This window comes from Semicossyphus pulcher, unplaced genomic scaffold (genome assembly GCF_022749685.1).
Source record: "Semicossyphus pulcher isolate SPU_LCO1_2020_fin unplaced genomic scaffold, fSemPul1.0.p SCAF_20, whole genome shotgun sequence".
NCBI lineage: Eukaryota > Metazoa > Chordata > Actinopteri > Labriformes > Labridae > Semicossyphus > Semicossyphus pulcher.
Window position 1 is genome coordinate 20,814,724 of NW_027211694.1, and position 22,913 is coordinate 20,837,636.

The window sequence follows — 22,913 nt, forward strand, 5'->3', positions numbered from 1 at the left end:
GCACTGCCTTTTCTGTTGAAGCCTACAGTTGTTTTTTTGCTGTTGTCAAGGCAACCACCGAATTATTAGCAGTCATTAACAAAACCGTTATGTTGTAAACTGACAGAAGGCTCGCCTTTACATTCGTCCGATTGGACAATGAGAAAAATGCCGATGACGTTGGGCGCTTTTCGATGCACTCAGAGCGGGAAGACGCGAGGCGCTCTGCAACGCAAAAGCAGCGCGTGAAAAGCGTCCCTCTCATTGAAAACGACCTCCCCCAGCTGCTGAAACGCGTTCTGTCTGATCGGGCCCATATTTGGACTAAACGCTTATGTCACAATGCTTACGTGCCTGCTTTTAGATAAAGCTTGATGCAAAGTACCGCTGATGCAGTAAACTTTGAGCTGAGGATGATGTGACATGAACCAAATCTACTAAAAAATGATCGCCATAGTAGCATGACTGTCTTTCCCAGTGTTATTAAGACATTTATTTTCTTAAATATGAACAAGAGGAGAAGTCAGGGGGTTAAAGTCAGTAAGCTTCCTCCTCTGGGGACCATCAACATCTGTAATACATTTCACAACAATCCTTCCAATGACTGTTTGTTTAGATATTTCAGTCTGGGCCAGAGTGGTTGACCGCGACACCAACATTAGCATCCACAGATGTCAGTAGCATCTGTTTAGCTCTCAGATGGTAAAACAAACTCTGTCTGTTTTGTGTTTATTTCTGCATTCGGTTGGAAAAAGCTTCTCCAGCACAGGAAATGATGTGGTTTATGTGTGTATAAGAAAATAAAGGAACAGTTGGCATGAACAGCATGGCAAACTTCATCAACAGAAAACAGACCCAGCTCAGTGACTCAGAGGGAGACGTCTTCAAGCTAAACACGACGATCTGCCGGGTGAAACTAAAGCTGAAAACTATTTATTCAACATCACAAACAGGAGACGAGATGAGACTTAAGAGCAGTGCATTCTCCTGCATTGAAACGTCTTATATTTATTATCCTTGTGGACGATTCTTTAGCTTGAGTGCTCCAGAAGGGCCAGCTATACAAAACAACACATATCCACATTATTCCTCCTTATATAACACAACTATTACCACAGTCTCTCTATTCAATGCCATGGAGATAATTTAAAGGCTAAATGTTCTGCATTAATTACAGCAGCTGCAGAGACGGTAAGATATTACATTTTGATTATAAAAGACCAAGAACATTAGCCCTCTCCTTTTTCAGGGTTAATATTCCTTGAGGGGGGGAAATATTTCATAGTTACATCATTTTGTTTATTTTTCCTTTCTTCCCTTAATATAGCTGCAAGGTAACAAAATGAAAAGGCCTTTGAAGACTGAAGTGTTTTGTACCATTTTAACCTGGACCTTCAAACACAGTATTAGTTAAAGGACACGTTAAATAAGGTCCTTTATAGTTGTATGATGTAAGCTGCCTGAAGGGAGGACTGCAGATTGTATTCATATGAAACCGAGCCTCCAACTGACGGATCAATACAGTGTGGCTTTTGTAAATGATGGTTAATCAGTCTCTCCCGCCTTAAATGCCTGATTTCGCAAGTTGCGATGCATGTTGCGATGTTTTGAGGCTTTTTGTGTGTGTGTGTGTGCAACATGTTACAAATCCTCTGTCAGTGACTGTTGGCTAAGCCAGGGGTTCCCAACCCCAGGTCCGCGGACTGGACCGCGACACCCAATAGGTGCCTGACATTCCAAACATAAACAGAGTCAGAATTGTCGCATGGGCTGTGTACAGTGTGCAAACACACAGGGCCTCGCGCCTGCAGCAACACTTCTAAAGTAGCCCAACTCAGTTGAAAAGAACGCGGACCTGGCAACCCGGGCTTCGCATCCCATGACGTGATATGAAACTATGTTTGATCATGAAGCCTGATGCCTCCATAGCTCTGTGCTATCAGTGAAATCTATGAACTACACAGCATGGACATATGACAGCGTGACAGACGATTGTCGTTCTGCCTTCGTAGTACCTGCACGTGTGTTCACGTTTATTCGATAGGACAGATGAAGTGAGACAGGAAATCTGGGGAGTAGAGAGTGGGGGTTGATATGCACCAAGTGGATCAGCAGGCCGGGAGTCAAGCCTGCGATCAGTGCGTTGAGGACCGTAGCCTCTGCATATGGGGCGCCTGCTCTACCTACTGAGCTGAACCAGCGCCCCCTGCTTTGCTTTTTTGAGCGAGCGTTGATTATGATGTGGTTTTGCACTTTTTTTGTTCATCAAAACGCTAGCAGCTAGCTAGCCGACAACAAACACAGACAGCTTGTGTTATCTGACAGGTCACAAAGATAAATCACTAACAATATATCAGACTTTTTCCTCTCTTTTTGTCGATGGATACGTCCATGATGTAGTGTTTTTATTGCCTCAGGATAAGAGTGAATCTTGGCTTCATATAAAATGTTTTGTTACTTTTATGAACTCATGAGCACACTTGGTTTTTCAAGCTTATGTACCTTTTAGAATTTAATCAATCCAAGAGAAACTGTAAGCTCTTGGCCTGAAAGGGTTACCTTTGACGTCCACAGTTGCTGGAGAAGGTCATTAAAATAAAAGAAAACTCATCGTTCTGAACAGCTTCACATTTATTAAAATATTTGCCGCAATTAATGAAAGGTCAAGTTTTATACTTATATTTTTGAGATGAACAGCGCAACTTTATGATGCAAGATTGACATACTCAAGGAAGAAAAGAACAGCATGTATGATGCTACTTCAAGCAAAGCAACCCATCACCTCCCTGCTCAGCCTGTCCCTTCACTAGTAGATGCCCAGCTGGTCCCAGAAGTCACACACATGGTTCCTGGTTCCCACTTGCGCGTGCGAACGAACTGTCAGGTTCATGACCAGCCAGCCGCTGGTGTCCGAATAGCGCGGCCAAACAGGAAGACGCTGCTCCCGGCAGAAAGTCGTCTGCTGGGCCCGAGAGGAAGGGTCACCAGTGTGGGCGAAGGCACCCCAGTAACACAGCATCCGATTGGACAGCAGCTTCTCTGGCGGTGACAGAGTGAAGTTGGTCACCGAGGCAGAGTCAAAGAGAAAGGGCAGCTCTGCACCGTGGCAGACATGATGGAAGCAGAAAGTCAGACCCGACCACACACGATGGTCTGACACCACGTGGTCAAACACGTACATCCACACCTCGCTGCCCGCTGCTGTGCCTGCACGCGCCGACCTCCTGGATGGACACAGGAAGACGTAGTCTGTGACGATCTGGGAAGAAAGAGAAAGTTAGGCAACAGCTGGTTCAGCTACGCTAACACGTTTTTCAGAAGTTCAATCAGTCCACCTATAATGGTCCAAACCATCGACTAGAAATTCTTAAACCTGCATTGTTTCTAATGGCCAGCAGGGGGCCACCTCACTTTATGCAGGGAGAATGAGCACCATTCACCTAGTGTCACCTAGCGTCATCTGTGCTTTTGAGTGAATATCTCAACTAGGGATACATGATATTGGATTTTTTGCTGATATTCGATATGCCGTTCATTTTCCACCTAATTGCAGAGAACATCAAGTCCCTCCTGTAGTGGAATTGGTATCATGCCTACTCTTATTGTAGTGGCCAAAAACTGCCAAACCGCAGACATCTCACACCCTTCTTCACGCTTGACGGAAGAGGCGTTGTGCAAAAGGTCACTATCTGATCACTCGCGTTTCTGAGCGCACCTGAATGCAGCATCCCCCCGAAACATGGCAGTAAGCGAGACATGCCCGTACTTGTTAACTGCACCTACTACGGAGACATCAGTGATCGCCGACAGACTTTTTATTGTGTGTGCGTCCATGAATATGTAAGTTAGTTTTGTACTGATGTTTATGTTGCTCTCTGTTAGCGTCGGCTTTGGCTGTGGGTGTATTTTCGACATGTTTGATACTGATTGTGCGCCGATAAATATCATGCATCCCTAATCTCAGCTACTGAATTGTTTTGTATGAAATTTGGTACAATTAGGGATATTTTGGTTCCTCTCACTTTTATTGTAACATTTATTTACTTACCTCAGTAATCTAACACCATCATCAGGTCTTTTATTTTGGGTTATGACAAAATATCTTCAAAACTAATGGTAGCCTTAGCGCTACTTACTATACTTTAGCATGCTCCCATGCATAACTAAACTTGTGACTATGTTTAACATTATCAGCTAATTATCAGCAGGTCAAAATTGCCACCGTAAGCCATAAGTAAAAGTAAATGTATATAGTGCTTTTCAGAGACATAAATCACAAAGTGCTTTACGGTGACATCTCATCCAGAAATGTAAAGCACATTTAACATATTGGTGTGCTTACATAATGCTCCAAACAGCCAACAGGCTTCATACGCCTGTGTTGTTATGTTTTTATCCGTGCCCTTCATAAACAGATGTGACTCACAGCACGCAAGCAGCAGTCGTGGCCTCACAAAGGATGTTCTTTTCTGCGCGCTGTTCTTCTTACAGATACATTTCCTCATCTCCTGACATCATTCACACGTTCCCTTTTCCAAATTAGGAAGAAAAGCACACAAAACCTCCTACGCTGCGTCGTTATTTTTGTGTCTGTCATGTGTTTCAGTCTTTTTTTTTTTAGAGTTCAAATAATGTAATTTGTTAGAGTCTTTGATTCTCTTAATAAAAATTCCCTTGGTTGCAAATCATCTTACTAAGACGTCACACTTCATATTAAATTACTCAAAAAAACAAACATGTTCTTTATTATTAAATAAACACAATTATACCCTAATAAGACGACATACCATGCTTCAATTAGAAACTGCATATAATGTATATAATGTATAATGTATAATTCAAAATATACAACACTTAGACAAGAACAAATGTACATATTAAGAACAGTATATTTAGAGTCAAATACAGCATTAAAGGAGCAGTTCTCCCCTGGAAAAAGCAGCTGTCAGTCAAAGCTGGTGTTCTCTGTAATCGATAGAAGCAATAATATCTGAAATTGGCGCCATAGCTGTGGAGAAAGTTGTACAAACAGCTCGTGGTTTCGCCCATTCTACATTCCTACAACACCCAGCGTGCATTGCGCCCTCCCTCTGAAAGGAACAGCACAGCGAGAGATGCTGGAGTGAAATACTACAGTTTCACTGCAGGCAACGGCGGTACAGAATCTGAAATACAACGTGAATATACCGGTGGATTGTCTAAAAAATCTTCAGGTCTGCAGTCTACATTTCAAACCTGACGATTTTAAATGAGACATGACAACGGAGGTGCAGTCCTAGATTTAGGAAGTGTACAGAGCGTTTTTTTCCTACCATAATGGCATTAGCTTCCCATAATAGCATGACAGGACTGAGGTTGAGAATCGGGGAACTGGCCCTTTAAATGCTGTTAGACATGCCTGTTATAATGGGGGCACTAAGTGTAAACAGCACTGGATTCAGATATTTTGTGGACGATGAAACCTGGAAAATAAACTATTAAAAAGTTGAAAATTGTTGGAGGTGCATGCTTCCCCCTGCATCCTCTATAGTCTGTGTTTTTGTGTGTTTAGTGTCTCTGAACAAAAGGAGAATGAATAAACCTAATTAGCGTGACATCTCCAAAGAGCCGGGCTGGGGCCGAGCAGTTACAAACTATTGTTCCCGCTCAGCTAAAGAGGAAGCAAAAAGAAAATGAAGCTGGAACGTCTTCTTCTGCCTGTTACCTGGAAACCAGCGTGTCTTTTTCAGCAGCACACAACCTGCGCCCACACAGCCGCACATCTGACACCTGAATACAAACAGGCTGACTGTAGGAAGCTGATGGACACACACACTCGCACACACTCACTTCCTCTTACCTTCACACACATATTTGTCTGTTTCATGCAGGAAATGTTTTAATCAACAGGCACATGCTGTCACCAAACACTGATAGTCCTGGCTCGTGCACACAAACACAAGTGGGTTGAAATGTAGTTATGTAATAAGCAGCATGTTTTTAGTGTTCTGAAATTAAACTTTTCCTCTGCTTCCTCCCTCATCACTGCATATTTTCAGCCTGTTTCCCCTTCACTATATTTACCCCCACTGACGCCTACTCTCTGTCTCCTCTCTTCTACATTACTTACAGTGGTAAAGTCAAGACTCTGAACGATGTAAGCTGCTAAGATAACAGTTCGACAATTATCTCCACTGAATGAAAGATGCAGTATATGTGTCACGTAAGTTTTTCGACCTAAAGTAACAGGAACCTTTAGTTCCAGGAACTAAATGGTTCCTGTGGCCCATTGTTGTCTGCGTTTCCACAGCCCAGGAAGATTATGCAAATCAGGCCATGGAGCAGCAATTAAAGTAACTGCACTACACCGCCAGTCCAGTAGGTGGCCGTAAGAAGAAGATGAAGGCCATACAACAAAGATGACGCCATAAAACGCAACGACCTGCCCGGTATTATCAGTTTTGCAACACTACAGTTAGCCTGTTAGCATGGAGGAGCTTTAACTTGTGCTGTTTGTGATCGAGCTCTTTCTTCTCTGACTCCATCTCAAAGCACGGTGATAAACAATCTCGAAAGCACGGTGATAACAGTGAGCTTGCAGCTGCAGTCTTTTAAACACGGCGGGTGAAATAAAACTCTGCGAGTACTCGACCAATCAGAAACGATCAGCAGTGCAGGCCCCGCCCTGAAAGCTCCTGAACCTTTGAAAAGTACGACCCCCCCCCCATAATTCATTCAACCTATCTAAAAAAAGCTGAGAGCTAAATAAGAGCCATTATGTCATTATTAGATTAGTCGACTAATCGTTTCAATAATCAAAGACTAGTCGACTATCAGAACTATCGTTAGTTGCAGCCCTACTCATAGACTTCTATACAATCTTCTTTTTGTAGCCAGTGGAGTCGCCCTCTTCTGGCCATTAGAGAGAATGACACCTTTTCTGCCTTTAGATTTCAATAAAGCAGATCCATATAATTGCAAGTAGTTTATCTCTGTGCTACGTAATAATGAAAGACATATTGGGTTTGTGTCATGTAAAGAACATACACACACACACACACACCACAGACCTATAAATGTTCCAAAAGGCTGGACACAGAGCTCTCCACATCAGCCTCCTCTCTGACGGACTGGTTGACCCCCCCAGTCCTCAAGAGAAATGCCCTTTATGAAGAGATTCAGGAGGTGTGTGTGTGTGCGTGTGTGTGTGTGTGTGTGTATGTGGGAGGTTGGGCTATGGTTGTGGCTCCACTGTCTCCCTTCTGCTCCATGAACTGTGTCTGAATACTAAATATGTCCAGCAGTGTCACCTCCTGACCCCCTGCAGCTCCCTGAGGCCTCCACCTCGCACTCTGCATCAACAATCCTGAGTAAAAAGCTGCCGGCGGGTTTCTTCTCCTTTTGTGTCATCATGAACTTTTCCACCTCTGTTTCCCGAGCTCCAAAATAAGATATAAACAGTTATTGGTTGGTGCTGTTGCTGTGTCAGTTAAGTTTGATTCGTCCATTAAAGGGCCAGTACGCTGATTTTCAACCTCAGTCCTATCATGCTATTATGGGGAGCTAATGCCATAATGGTAGGAAAAAAGTACAATTTGGCTCTGTACCTTTGGAGGACGCTATCCACTTCTCCATTGGGCCCTGGAAAACCTCTGCCAGACTACGTTAAATGCGTCATCTGGTCGCTAAACTACGCTTCCTCAATCTAGGATGCCCGCCCCCGATGTCGTGTCTCATTTAAAATCGTCATGTTTGAAATGTAGACTGCAGACCTGAAGATACCACCGGTATGTTCTCGTCGTATTTCGGATTCTGTCCCGCTCTGAGACATTGCCTGCAGCGAAACAATGGCCGTTTCTTTCAGAGGGAGAGGCGCAATGCACGCTGGGTGTTGTAGGAATGTAGAATGGCCAAAATCACAAGCTGTTTGTACAACTTTCTCCACAGCTGTGGCGCCAATTTCAGATATTATTGCTTCTATCGATTACAGAGAACACCAGCTTTGACTGACGGGGGGAACTGCTCCTTTAACATGGAGGAGGCGGGCTTTATCACCTATACTGCAGCCAGTCAGCAGGGGGCGATAGAGAGGGTTTGGCTTCACATTTAGGGAGCTGTCATGTCGTCAATCTTTTAATACAGTCTAAAGAGGAGACTTGGTAATCATCATTAATCAACACAAACAGCCCATGTATACTCAACATAAACTGCATGAGTAACTTCTGTCACCATGCCGACACTAATACAAGACACACAGCATCCTCGCTGTTGCTGCTGTATTATTTTGCCATGCAGTTCTAAAATAAGAACATAATCCAGACAATTTTCCTGATTGAGATGCTCATCTCACTCTGTCTCGCTCTTAACCGTCTAGACGGTGAAGAGCTTCATGATTTTGTGTCGACGTTAAATCAGTTTAAATCGAAGCAAAGGGAACGGGGCGGATACATCTATGAGCAGAAGCGAATGTGTCACATCACATTTCAAATAGTTTTGAATGCAATGAAAGTATTCAGAAATCACATCAGAAAAGTTAGTCTGTTAGCGTGATGGATATGACAAAGCAGGGAGTTTAACTTTTTACAAATCTCCATCGCGATGAAATTAATTTGATATGACTTTACACTTTGTTGCTGTTAAATCACATTCAATTCTGTTTATTCGGGTTCAAGTAGGCCGTGTTTCTACTGATGCTGACTTCTACTGGTATCATGAACAAAGACACGTTGTTTGCTTTTCCGACATACCTGAAAGGGTGAATATTTGTGGCTTATGTTAAACTAACGTCAATCAAGGAACCCAGTGGCTATCATCTGACGACGATTTAGCCTCGGGGATTGACGACAAACATCTTGGGCATTTCAGTTTATCCAGCAATTAGCGATAAGGACTTCCAGCAAAGACTTCCTTCTCCGTGCGCTGCATTGTTTACAGTCCAGTTAGCAGCTTGAGAAGCGACCGTGTGTTCAGATCAAACTGAAGTGAAATTCTCCCCTCACTGTCATCTCTCGGTTCGTTCCATCCCCCGGAGGAGCGCCCGTTCTTCTGTTTGTCTCAGTTTCACTGTAAACAGTAAGTTACACAGAGGCTGCACTCTGGCTTACTGCAGCGGGATGAAGCCCAAACAGAAACAGATTTTCTTGTGATCGACTTTAATTATCGGCTCTTCAGTTTGCTGAAATAACAACATCATGATGCAGATTAGGAACAAGTCAGCATGAAGCTTTGTCAGGTCTGTCCTCAAGAGGAGAAGAAAACTACTTTAACATGAGACGTTTGTTGAATGGAGGTCGGACCCATAATTTATGATGCATTTGAGGAAGTCGGGAAATCTAAATGCTGAACAGCTTTCGTGACAGCGCATCAGGGAATTTATTTCAAGTTGAATTTTAGATGTAGAACAGATTGTTAGCTGTTAGCATCTGTTTATAGAGATTAATAAGAAGGTAAATTGTTGTCAGATGACGCTGATGAGATGTCAATACGTTGTCATTGTTTTTCCTGCATACGCCGCAGCCTGCTGATACGTGATTGGTACAAACAGTAACCAGAACACTTCCTTTACAATAATCCAGTTGCAAGCCTACAGATTCTACATTTGTGTGCAGAATCTGTAAATAGAGATTCAACTAACATCAATGAACACAAATGATTTGCTTATAAGACTTGCATGTGTGCACAATTAGCTTCCTTTCTGGTTTGAACGAGGCCTCACACAGCCTCAGATATAACATTCATCCTCTGTAGACCTGAGAGAAACTGCAGAATCGAAGGACGAGTAATACGAGTAACATAATTTTAATTACAAATAGTCATTAAATCTAACTGTTAAAATGTTAATAATGTTTTATATTATATTTGGTTGCCAGTTCATTAGGTGTACTAAGCTAAAATTCGACCTTCATGGAGGCAGCCTGCGCTCTCTCTCTCTCTCTCTCTCTGTCTCTTCCTCCTGCAAAGGCTGCATCCCAATCAGACAAGCTCTCTGACTCCTGTTGGTCCACATACTACACAAATATAAATGATGGAGGAGAAATGAAAAACTGTGGATTGTGTTGAAGTCTTTGTAGAATAACTGGAGTTGGAGCTCCCTCTGTAGGCGTATGGAAGGAGATGAGATTGAGGAGCAAAGGAGCGACTTTAAAGCCTGCTGACTGACGGTAATAAAAAGTCTGTCCTTAAATGCTCTGATCATCAGGAAGTGGGATTTATTTTTTATTCTTTTGCAGCAGAGAACAATCATTGGGCTGGTTGGATGTGTGGAGGCAGGAGGGAGCACAGGAGACAGCAGGGTCCTGGTTTCACGCTGAGCTCCGGCTGGGTGGGACATCGATCCGTGCACGCCTGCCCGCCTCGCTAAGCTAAGCGAATGGGCGGTTATTGATGCATGTGTGTGTGTGTTTGAGTGTGGGAGGCTGCGTGTGTCCCCTTTCATTCAGAGCGTGAGAATAATATAGAACATAATTTATTTTTTTAATTTTCAGACTTTGTTATTTAAACACAGACGGTTTCTCACGAGTTAGACGTCATTGTCTAGATTTAAGCCGTCTGCAGACTGTCTGACAGTTTCCTGACAGCCGACAGAGAGCGTATGATGAAGAGACAAAGCCACGTCGAATGAATGAATATTAATTATATACAATTTGCTGATCAAAATAGCTCACTTCACTTCCTTTTCCTCATATAGGCTGAATATTTCTCCATGAATTTAAGCGTCTCTAAGCTCTAATTAAAGTTTCCTGTTGCAGAGGAAATACAGGCTCTCGGGTGACTTCTGATAATTAGCACTGAGTCTGTTGAAAACAGTTTTTAGAATCATGTTTTAAGTCATAACTTTTCACTGTTTTAATCTGTTTTAACCGTGCAATGAATGCATCAGCTGTTCACAGCACAAGACTAAGAATTGACAACAAGGGAGGTCGACATTTGTGCTGACCTCACAGTCCTGTGGAGCAATGCCCTTTATGACGAGATGCACAAAGTGTGTGTGGAAGGTTAGCTTATTGCTGTGGCTCCACCGTCTCCCTTGTGCTCAGTAAACTCTGACTGAATACTAAATATGTCCGGCAGTGTCACCTCCTGACCCCCTGCAGCTCCCTGAGGCCTCCACATGCTCTTTGCATTTCTGCACTGTAACGCTAACATGCCCACAGTGACAATGATAACATGCTGATGCTTAAGAACAGTGAAAGCAATATTATGTTGCATGGGAATGATGTGAAAGTCTTGCAGTTTTTTGGGGCAGAAACTTAAAGAAGCCCTAAGCGGATGTGCATCCATTTATTTACTTATTTTTTCCCTTGATCAGAGCTGTCACGGCGGGGTGCGAGGCCCCGTGCGAACTTGGCGAGCATGTCCACTAGCTTCGCACACCTGCTCAGCCCCCACATCTCTGGAAATGTTTACAAATTTATCCAGCGATTCTTCTTTTTTTTTTTTATTTTCCTTTTCTCGGCAACCGACTCGTGTTAAAGAAATCTGTCACGCTCTCTTGTGGCTGACATCGTTTCTCCTTCTCCTTCGACCTTGCAGCGAGCAGCGAGATGGAACAGGAGCTACATAATGACGCAATATTGAAAATGAAAAAAAACCAGAATCATTTGTTAGGTTAGATTTTTGAGTAAGCATAATGGAATTGACAAACAGGAATTTAATTTCCGAATCATGGTGGGTCAACAACAGTCTTGAAAATGTCATATATAGTAAAGAACAGATGAAGGATGCAAAGCCTGCGTTGCCAGATCTGCGGTTTTCCCACGGAATTGGGCTACTTTTGAAGTGTTGCTGCGAACCCTGTGCGAGGCTCTGTGGGGTTGCACATTTCGCACAGCCTGTTCTGAATTATAGAAAAAAGAACATTTTGAACTTTGAAGTTAAGTTTTGTTTTTATACTGCCCCCTCCTGGTCGTTTTTAAGCACTAACTTTGAGGAGAGGATTTCACTCGGTATCAGTTCAGTGCGGTACAGGACGGGCTGCTTCTGCTTCTCCTGCTGCAGTTTGAGTTCTCCATTGTTGCCTTGGACACTATTTGTCCATAAGTAGTATGATTTTGATTTCTTTGATGTAAATAAGATTCGCTGAGTTGGTTATTGTGAACGTGGTCATTTAGTAGCAGGCAGAGCTGTAAGCTAGCAGTGTGACTCAGCATTTTTAGTTGTGAAGATCTGCGGCCTTACATTGTGCCTTATTGTTTGTAATCTTTACGTTTATTAATTAAGTATGCAATTTGTGTTTTGCTGCAGTTTTACAAAAGTGTGAATTCTTCATTAAAATATCAAGAAAAGTTACGCCTTGTGCTTTTTGGAGGACTCACAGCTGTTCAAACGCAAGGACAGAATACAGCCCATGCGACGGTTCTGTCCGTGATAGCAAGTAACCAACAGGCCGGTCACTTTAATATTACAGACCAAGACATGCCATGCTGCCATTGCCCACACTAATCAGGTCAGTTAAGCCTGTTTCTTTGTTTGTTTTGTGCTTTTGCAACTCTGGAGATACGAGTTGTGATCTAAAGTTACGGTGGTCTTAAGATAACGAGATTAATACGTTGGTATCTTGAAAAAAAACTACAGACATGATTCACTTTCACGGGAAAACGAAGTAAATAAAAAGCATGGATGCACGTCTGCTTAGGGCTTCCTTAGAAACCATAGACTGTGTATTCGTGAATGTAGCCACCTTGACGTCATCCATTGGTTGGTGGACTACCGTTTTGAAGCCTCAAGTTTGACGTCAATCTTGTTTTTGTGCAGCCACTTGTGACCGTACTTCAACAAGATGATGGATATGCATCGCTCCACCTCCTGGCTGATACGTTACTGTGGTAGCATCTTATGACTAAAGAAGGATCTAGGCCTGAAAGCACACCTTGCTTTAGCGTCTATTTTACTTTAAATGGGACAATGATTTACAACATGAACATCATGCTGTATTGAAGAAGACTTGAAACAAGTGATTGACGCTATAAACTCATTAGAAAAATAATTGCTGATGTAATAAATCAAGGGAGAAATACATTTCCAGTATACGTTATTTTGCAACACAAGGAGTCGCCCCCTGCTGGCCTTTAGAAAGAATGCAGGTTTAAGTAACTACGTCTTGCTAATGAATGGTAGACAAAGATTATTCTCTGCCCAAAGAAAGCTCTCTCTACAACGCTGAAACTGAAAAGACGGTGAATATAGCCCCTCTTACCTGAGCGAGCATGTCCCTGCGGTCAGCGTCCCTGTACAGAGGCAGGTACTTGTGCAGGATCCTCAGAGCGTGTTGTTTAAAGATGGCGGTGATGTACACTGTGCTCTCCACAGCAGACACCGGCTTGTTAAAGACTCCATACACGAAGATGACCCCTTCCTCTGAGGTCGTACCTGAGGGACAGAAAACAGTCAGCCTGAAGACGCAGGTAGACTCTAATGTTGCCTGCAGCCTTTTGTTCCACATTTACACAAAATCTCTGTTGTCTCATTGTCTTTAATTCCTCTTCAACATGTTTGCTTCTTGTTATGACTGCAGGCACTTTTACACCAACAACTAATTAGACTCCTGCTTTCACCTGGACTCATTAGGCTGCTTCGATTCCTAGAAAGATAGTTTTACTGAGAGTTTGTACCTTTGCCTTCAGCTTTATTCTGATGAATGTCTCCTGGTACAACTCAGTTTTAGAACATCCAATGAATATTAAAGTCTTTTTATTGACGCATTTAATGTATGAATGTAGTCTACATTTGTGGGATTTAATTGAATTCGTAGAGTTCAAACTATGCTGGCCGACAAGGGCAATGGCTCTGCAACAGCCCAAAAGATTTTCCATTACAAGAAACAGGCTGCAAATTCAGAAACGCATGCAAAAGCCCAAAACAAATTCAACAATGGAAACGTGCTGCGAAAAGGCAGAACAAATGCATTTACATCAAACACGCTGCAAATACAGAAACGATGCAAAGTCAGAAAGAGAAAACACATGCAAAAGAAAAACGCTGCAAATAAAGTTAACGCAACGGAAGTGCTCCAGGCCTGTAGGGGGCGCTTAGGGGTGACACATAGTTTTAAATGTATTTAATTTACATTTTTTATAGCAAGATTTGAAATATGATTATTCATTCTAGTTTCTAGTCTAGTCTCTAGTCTAGTCTCCACTCCCACTTGTGTAGAGGGTGTCGGGAAGGATGCGGCTGTTACCAGGAAAACAAAACAAACGAATGAATTTGAGTTATCGGTTACGTTTAGAGATTTTCCTGCTAATCACAGTAAAGGTGTGGACAAGTGAATCAGTGGTGGTCTCGACCGGTCTTGATTAAAAATCCGGAGTCCGCTTTGACCGAGACAATGCCGAATAAAAATGCGTTCAATTCCGAGACGAGACCAAGACCTTCAAAAAGTGGTCTCGAGACCAAGACCGATGTTGAGTACTACAACACAACTGCACTGCTAACTGAGATGCGTAGCTAACAGAAGCTACACTCTGTTCATCTGGAGCCATTTCTCAACTAAAGTTGTGTGATTTCTTTGCTCATTTTACACAGTTACATTATAAAAGTACACAGACAAGAGAGACAGTCTGTAACATCAGACGCCGCTGGAGCAAAGTCTGATTATTTATAACCTCACTGTCTCGTCTCCCTCTCTCTCTCCTGTTAATTATAAACCTGTTGCACCGAGCATGTTTCCATTGTTGCATTTCTTTTGGACTTTTGCATGTTTCTGAATTTGCAGCCTGTTTCTACTAACGGACACTATTTGTTTGTTGGTCACCGTATCAATCCCCAGGCCAAGCAGTGACTATTTTTTAATTTGTGATCTCAAATTGAAAATCTGATAAAAAATAAAAGATATTTATTGAGCAGTGATGGAAGAATTATTCAGATATTTTCAAAACAAAAACTATAAATCCATCAATGTAAAAGTACTGAATTCAAAATGTGAGTAAAGTACAGCTATAGCAAAGATCTATGTGTGTGCCTGCTCCTGGGCCCAATGCTAGTATAACTTTGGCTAATTTGCAATGCCCGTCCCTAGGTGTGCCTTTACAATGCATAAAATGAACAACAAATACACAGGAAACATTTTAAAACAGACTGAACAGATACAACAATACAGCAAACAATAAAAACAACTGTAAAACCAGGAACATGCATGACTACATGACTGAGCCGTGCAGAGCCTGATGCTCTAAGTGGAACCACAAGGCACCTGAGGAGCCTGATAATTCAAGCATCAAGAGGTTAAGATGAGCAAATTCAGTAAAAGGCTCAACATTAATCTATTTTTAGAACATCACAGTGATGTGATCTTATCGGCTTCCTGTGTAAAATCTTTATTGCTCTGTTGTATATCATCATCGTGGCTTTATGTTGGGAGGTTACACACAAACATATAGGCCTGAAAAACCAGTTTCTAATAAGCCTAAATGTACGTAAGTTTGCGATCCTGCTCACCATTTTCTCATGATGAGCTGACTGATAAAAGTCATGACATAAAAAGCATTTACTCTGCAATAAGGGAAGTACAAAGGGTATGTACTTTACCTACTGTCTGTCCTTATATACAGACATAAAGCATATGAGCTTTATAATGATACAGCAACAGTTTTCCGTGTTTCATACCCAGCAGCACTTTCTTCTCTTTCTGCCAGTGGCCCTTCAGGAAGGCGGTGACAGCTTGCTCTTTTATGAACTCCCCGTCGATATGCGGACCCCACGTCTCAAAAACCTCCAGGAAGCGGAACGGGTTCACGATCTTTGAACCTGAGATCAAATAACACATCGGATTGGATCGAAAATACAGTCTGATTTCAACAACAGGGAACTTTATCATTTAGACCAAAGCAGTAAAGAAAAAAGAAAAAGAAAAGTTGAACATGAAAATAATGCATGTTAAGTTCTGCTTCTGATCGAATTTATCTTTTTCTAAGCTGTTAGAAGTGAAATGTTTCGTCTCCAGCGTCTTCCAGATTTTGTGGCTGAGTTCAGGCAGGCAGAGAAGTGCAGCTGATGACGTAGTCATGAGTCAGTGATGCTGATCAACAACACTGTCAGCCCTGCAGATATATTACAGTCATTTTGAGCTGCGATGCAATAAAACCCTCTAATTACCCCCTCAGGACCACTGTTCCTCAGCTTCAGGATTTTGTGTTCCAATATGTCACAGCTCAGGATAAAAATACTGTTTTTCATCATCTCTTTCAGATAATCGTACTATATCCCGCTGTCTTATGTAAGTGTGTGGGCAGCCTTGAGCGCTGCTCTAAATTTGGGCAGTGTAGGCTGGTGTTTGCGGCGCCCCACTTGTTTTCATCTGGGCGGCCAGGACGGCCTGTGGAGTGAGAGACAGCAGGCAGATGATGTCGCTCACGGAGCAGTTGGTCTGTTTGGCGAAGTCTTTTCCCAGCTTCAGGGCGTCGTGTCTGGGACAGAGGCGGATAAAAAGAGAATTACAGTTCACACTGAGGTTGTCTGTAACTGTAAGCATGCCGGAGACACTCCCACGAGGTTTGAATACAGCAAGAGCTCAAGAAAACACATCTCGCTGCTTCTGTGTCTATCTTCTGTTCTTCAAGTTCAGCGAGGCCAAAATCAGCCACAGATCAGTTACCAGGTTGCTCACCTGGTCTTCAGAGGGATGGAGAAGGGCAGACTCTGCAGGACGGCCTGCTTAAACAGAGGCTTGCTGCTCTGGATCATCAGGTGAAGACTCACTGACTGAGCACCTGCACTCTCTCCAAATATTGTCACCTGAATAAGACGAATACAAGGGAGAGGCTTTGTATTAACACCACAAGCTTTATGTGTTAGCAATTAAAAGGTGATTCTCACTGTTAAAAGAAAAAGTGTGTGTGAAGGGCCGCCTAGGAAACACTTTAGTTTCATTCAGCTGCTGTTTTATGCATTAAAATTTAAAGACTTTATTGCGAGCGCTGACGTCTTCTGTGCATGTTATTATAATAACCCTGCCTTCATTCTCTGACATCTTTTCCTAAACAGCACTGTGGCACAACATTTGCCACCTGTTCCAAACTCTTTAAAGATCCTTTAAATAAGTGCATCCTAAAGTGTGGCCCGCAGCTCACTCATTGGCTGTGACGGTCCTGCAGGTGTGCAGGTGTGTAAAATACAGTTTTTATTTTTCAATTTGACAAATAACTATTCAATTCAATTCAATTTAACTTTATTAATCCCACTAGGGGCGATTGGTTTTGAGCAGCTGGTACATAAAAGACTGATTGGTACTTATTTCGTTGCTTTCCAAATTGTTGCATGTATGTGGAACTTTATGGCCATAGACCCACTTTACATAACTGTTTCTGAAATAAAAATACAATAGGAAATACTTCATCTTAATCTCAAGTGTTGATAAGAGCTGTGTAATAGAGGTTTAAGTGGGTTAGAGAGTCCTTTCAGATTCAATATAGGACGCTGCATTCTTACGTAGGGCGAATGGCTGCTCGAGATAAATAGCCTTATTATGCGTGTGCTTGCATACCTTGCTGGGATCACCTCCAAACACTGCAATGTTCTGTTGGACCCAGAGAAGAGCCGCCTGCTGGTCCAAGATCCCATAATTTCCAACAGCTGAGGTATGAGCGTCTTTCCCCGACACAAGGAATCCAAAGGCACCTTAAATCATGCACGAATTCACATGATCAGCAGAACGTAATTGACTCCGGCAAGACATTAATTTCCTCTGAGTTCCACGTATCTCCGCTCCCGTTTTCAGTGTTGCAGTCGAGCAGAGTAATTACCAACAGGCTCGGCCATTTAAAATGATGGCACGCACACATTATTCAGGCTCATGCACAGGTACAAATGCACAACAAGCACACCATTATTTTAACCAAGTGATTAATGTTCCACAAGTTGCCTGCTTGTTATCTTTACCAACTGCAATGCTTAAGTTCATCCTTCATTTCTCCCAGCAAACAGTACGGTTAGTGAAAGTTTTTACACTGGAATAAGTCCAGTAACTTACAAACTTTCTTACCCAGTCGGTACTCCAGGCTAACAACAACAGTGTGTGTGAAGTTACTGATGAAGCGCCCGTCATACAGCGGCTTGGAGGCAGAGCCGGCAATGAAATCCCCGCCATGGATCCACACCATGACAGGCAGTGTGCTCCGCAGAGGAGAGGTGAAGTCCACATCCAGAGGGACAAAGATGTTGAGATAGAGACAGTCCTCACTGACCTATCAGGGGACATAGTTACTCAATTTTTGTTCAAAATCAATATTTAATTTGGTTCAAGCTTTAAATTGCTATTTTATTAGGCCAACATCCCTAAATTATTACTTTATTTTTAGTTTCAGCACTTCTTTTTTAGGCTAGTAACGCTCAAGCTTGTTAGCAGTAGCCTGCATCTGGTAAGTTTGGTACTATGAGGTACTTAGCTAGCTTGCTATGCTAACATGATTAAATTAAAGGTTGTATACACATAGATTAGGATGTTGAGGCTTTTTGTGAATTTAGATAAAGTATTAATTTAATTTTTATTCATAAAAAATCGATATATTATTTGGAAGGTAAAAATAGCATATAAATGACTCGTTAGCTACTTTAGGCTACTTAGCTAGCTACTCGCTAACCAGTCATAATAAAGTATTAGTTTGGAAAAGAGCTGCTAGCCCCACTGCTAGCCTTATTGTCACACCATTTTAATAGCCCAAATTAGCTTCATATATTATAAGTGAAGGCGGGAGATATCTCAACAACAATAATCCAATTTTTTTTTTCACCCATGAACCTAACAATGTCTTTGGACTGTGGGAGGAAGCTGGAGTAGCCGGAGGGAACCCACGCAAGCACGGGGAGGACATGCAAACTCCACAGAGAAAGGCCCACTACATACGAACAGGGGTTTGAACTAGGAACCTTCTTACTGTGCTGTGACAGCGCTAACCACTGCACCACCATGCAGCCCTTTCTACTACAACATTTTTGTTATATTTTTATGGAGCCACAGATGACAGCACTGTCATGTCCCCTATATATTTCTCTTAAGATTTGAACATTTTCAGCAATGAGGAGAAAGTCCCATTATCTAAATAAAAAAACTTTTTTAACATTTAGTTTTAAACGTGACAATGTATAGTTTTGCATATTGGTGGCTATAGCTCCGTGTAATAATACTTCGATTTATGCATTCACAATATCTGCTATTGATAAAAGTTTCCATTACAAAATCTCTGAATTTTTTAAGTCACTAGTGCCCTTTTCTGTCATTATAAATGTGTGTGTGTTCTAGTAGGAAATGTTTTTTTGTTTAATACACAAACATGCGACATTCTTTAGTGGCAAATAAGTGAGAGTGTGTTGTTCCTTACTATCCGAGGACACTCTTCAGTGATGGGTCCACTGCAGGCCTGCATGCATGCTGCCCTGGGGAAGGAGGCATCATAAACCCCGGGCCAAGGACTCACAGGTCTGGGGGGCTTCCAGCGGTAAGCCCCAACAGGAGGGTCTGCATACCGTATCCCGTAGAATATATGGGCCTTATCCACTGTAAGCCCCTGAATCTGACCATCTTTGGTTAACACCACAGGTCCAGGAGCCACATTTGTATCCCGACTGACTGGTTTATCCTTGGTTTGCTCTGTGATGGAGGGGTCTGCAGGGCGTCCCAGCTCCTTGAGGGAGTTTATCTCAAAGCCTCTGTTGATGATGAACGGTTCGTCTCTCACCAGCAGCCCAGAGTAGATACTTCTCAGAAAGCTGACAAGGTCAGTGTCATCATCATTTTTCGTCACCTCTCCTGAGGCCGGCACTAAAGTTAGTGTGCACAGCAGCAGCAAACAGAGCCAGCTCTCCATATTGTGCTAGAACACTCCTAGACGTCCCCAGACTGCGGCTCAGATCATGATTCGACTGGAGGTAGAAAAGTTGCAGCCTGAAACTGTCCACAGACTGTGCATACTTGTGACTCCAATTGAGCTAGTTGGTTGTTAACATTTATCAGACAAAAGCTGCTCTGTGTGGTTGCTGAGAGCCGTCCAGTAGACCCTGAGATGCAGGACCACTAATAGAGGACAAGTCGTCCTTCCTTTCCGTAATGTAATCAGTCACACAGCCATGCAGCCAAATACAGCCATACAGCAAGCTTCATGAAGGAAGCTTCATTTCTTATACCATTTATTTTTTTATAAATTACCTATGTCTATTTAAAAGTAATACTACCGGGATTAAGTCACCAATAGGCTTTGAGAAAACACTCTTTAGTGGAAAGACTTGATTCATACTCAGTCTGTTCAGATAACCTGGGATACACCTGGGCCACACTGCACACCCGAGTAATGGCTCTGGGCCTAAAACTTCAAAGGTTAGAGCAGCCACACAGTCCATATTGCAGTTTTGTTGGGATTAGGAACAAAAAAGAAAATACTAGGTTAGGTTTTTTGGTTCAAATACAGTAATACTTTTAAACTTTTGTCCTCATAATTTCTGCAGTATACATATACAGTTTATATGGTGATGTAATAATGTGGTGTAAACATGCTTCAATTAAAACTTTTTTCTCTGGCTCGACATGGGGACCGATGGCGGACATGAGGTGCTGCATAGATATAACCAGATCATACAATATACTGTATTATAATTCTATGTTAAATGTTTTACATAATTATTACAACAATTGTAGCCTATTATTATGTAAGAATTTATGAAATTTAATTTTCCATGAAGCAAAATTTAATCTCCCTTATCCAGAGACGCCTGATCCAGAGAAGCCTGATCCAGAGAACAACTACTTTCAACAGTGACAAGAGTGAGAATCACAGGTTCTTTACTTCACTATTTTAACACCATCCTCTTGGTCACATTGCACTCCTGACAGAGAAGATGGCTGTTGTTTCAAAATGTTTGATAGATGTAGCTGTCAGAAATAAAAATATCTTGTATTCTGCATGTTCTCTCCTGCAGTACATCAAGCCGTTTCACTGACAACAAAAGTTCTTCCTCCAGGCGAGATGAGAAGGATGGCTGACTACAAGACGAGCTGGAGGACGATGGGGCAGCTTAGTTTTAGTCAACAAGTAAGTAAACCATCACTTAGACTACAGAAGTAGCACATAAAGTGTTTTAATGGCAAATGTTGACAGTTTTTATAGATATAAATATTTTTCTATTCATTTTGTTCAAAAATATTCAAAAATTGTTTTTTATTTTTCAGGGCCGCCGTCCAGGGTTTTTTTTTTTTTTTTTTTTTTTTACCCTTTTGTGATTGTGAAACATAGAACCTTAAAATAATACCCCACCACAAAACAAAACAGCATACCAAACTAAAGTACCATAGATATTATAAGAACTAGAAAACCCTCAAGTAATTACAGTTAAAACAAAACTTATTCGTACAACTAACAACAAACAGAAGTTGGGGAGTGCAGATGGTTAAACAAATAAAAGAGAAGAGAATGAAAATAATGAAATAAGATAAATAAATATGAATTTAATTTAAAAAATTGAATTATACAATTAAAATACCAATACAATATATTACAATAAAATAATTGAAAAATAGATTCTAAATAACTTAAAATAGATTAATAAAAAAAATCTTAATAAATAGATTTCATCCAAATAATACTAGAATTTAAATGAAATCAGAAAAAAATATTAAGATAACAAAATAATTAAATTAAATCAAATAAAGTCACTAAAATATGTAAATCTCTATTGTAGCAGCTTCGGCACCATTCTTGTCTTCAGAGTGGTTGCTGTGTGCTCCCAGGAAAAACATAGAATATAAGTAATGAGAAATAATTATTTTCAGTAAGTAAATTAAACATAAATTGTAAAGGACAGGAGAAAGAGAAAAAATATATATTTAGACAAGTCAGTATTCATTTTAATACAAATAGTATGTCAAATAATAGTCATGTAATCAGACTCCTAGCAAACTATATTAATAGTAAATAATAATACAAGACATAATAATAATACAAATAATAATAATAATAATAATAATGAATTTGATTTAGATAAATGAGTTAGTACACATATTAGTTTTAGTACAAAGTACCAGAAGATGACAGACTCCTGAATCATCTCTGGGACTGATATCCAGAACTGGTTTAATGTTAATATCAATAAATGAAGTTATTTTGTGTTATGTGATTTCTTTGACTTTCAGTGGTATAAGGTTACCATGAATATAAGTATATGGCATGTATATGGCATGGTAAACTGAAGTGTGCTAACATTAGCCCGCAGCAGTACAGTGCTGGCTGCGGCCTATTGCAGCTCGAGCAGTAAAATGCATTCTGCCTAGATGAGCCTGTGCAGGCCTACCAACCAATTTCCATTGTTTGCTCTGTTATAGTTACGTTCAATTGCTGCAAAGTAGAACATAACACTAATGTCTCTGAAACGGTACAGCAGAACAGGCCGGGCGTCAAAAGTAGCAGGTTGTAGGTTGGAGGAGGTGGCTGCTGTGTGGCGGAGGTGTGGCCATGCTGGTGCTCAAGTGCGACATCTACTGGGCATAAAAGTCGCTGATAAAGTCTATAAGAAAGGTATTGCATGATGGAATTTAATTCCCTTCTTTAGTCTCAGCTCAAGGATCGAATCCATTACTATGACTGTATTACCCAGACTTTTATATCTAGGGGTCAACCAAAACCAATTTAATGAATCAGATAAAATCTTATCAAGCTATATATGGGGGTAAAAGACAGAGTGTCCGTCTAAAAATTATGCAGTCAGCTTAAAAAGGGGGGTTGGGGTCTACCTTCCCTCAGAGATTATTATTTTGCAAAGTTCCATAAAAAACTATTGATAACCCACGGGTGAAACAGACTCTTAAAGTATGGAGAACTATCATAAGATGATATAAACTAGAGGGAGATCCTGTAATGCTGAATAAGATTCAGACTTAACACTGAATCAACTCGATATTAGATTTAAAGAGTTAACAACTAAAGGAACAACAGCTCTATGCAGCATGATGAAAGAAGGAACACTGGTCAGTTTCT

At 41.4% G+C, this 22,913-nt stretch overlaps 1 protein-coding gene across 1 annotated transcript; it reads right to left on the minus strand.

The window, feature by feature from the left end:
• Positions 1–2,785: 2,785 nt before the first annotated feature.
• Positions 2,786–19,757, minus strand: LOC138599786 (cAMP-regulated D2 protein). The gene is made up of 8 exons (XM_069671542.1): positions 19,272–19,757; positions 17,936–18,137; positions 17,438–17,571; positions 16,562–16,689; positions 16,243–16,361; positions 15,562–15,702; positions 13,154–13,326; positions 2,786–3,238 (listed from the first exon to the last, which is right to left on the minus strand). The coding sequence occupies exons 1-8, from the start codon at positions 19,755–19,757 to the stop codon at positions 2,786–2,788; spliced, it is 1,836 nt and encodes a 611-aa protein (XP_069527643.1).
• Between the last annotated feature and the right edge of the window lie 3,156 nt (positions 19,758–22,913).

Coding starts and splice junctions, on each gene's coding strand:
- LOC138599786 (XM_069671542.1), bottom strand. CDS start 19,757: ATGGAGAGCTGGCTCTGTTTGCTGCTGCTGTGCACACTAACTTTAGTG. Junction 17,572..17,935: donor TAGCCTGGAGTACCGACTGG/GTAAGAAAGTTT, acceptor GCATGATTTAAG/GTGCCTTTGGATTCCTTGTG. Junction 13,327..15,561: donor AGAGAAGAAAGTGCTGCTGG/GTATGAAACACG, acceptor TCTGTCCCTCAG/GTACGACCTCAGAGGAAGGG.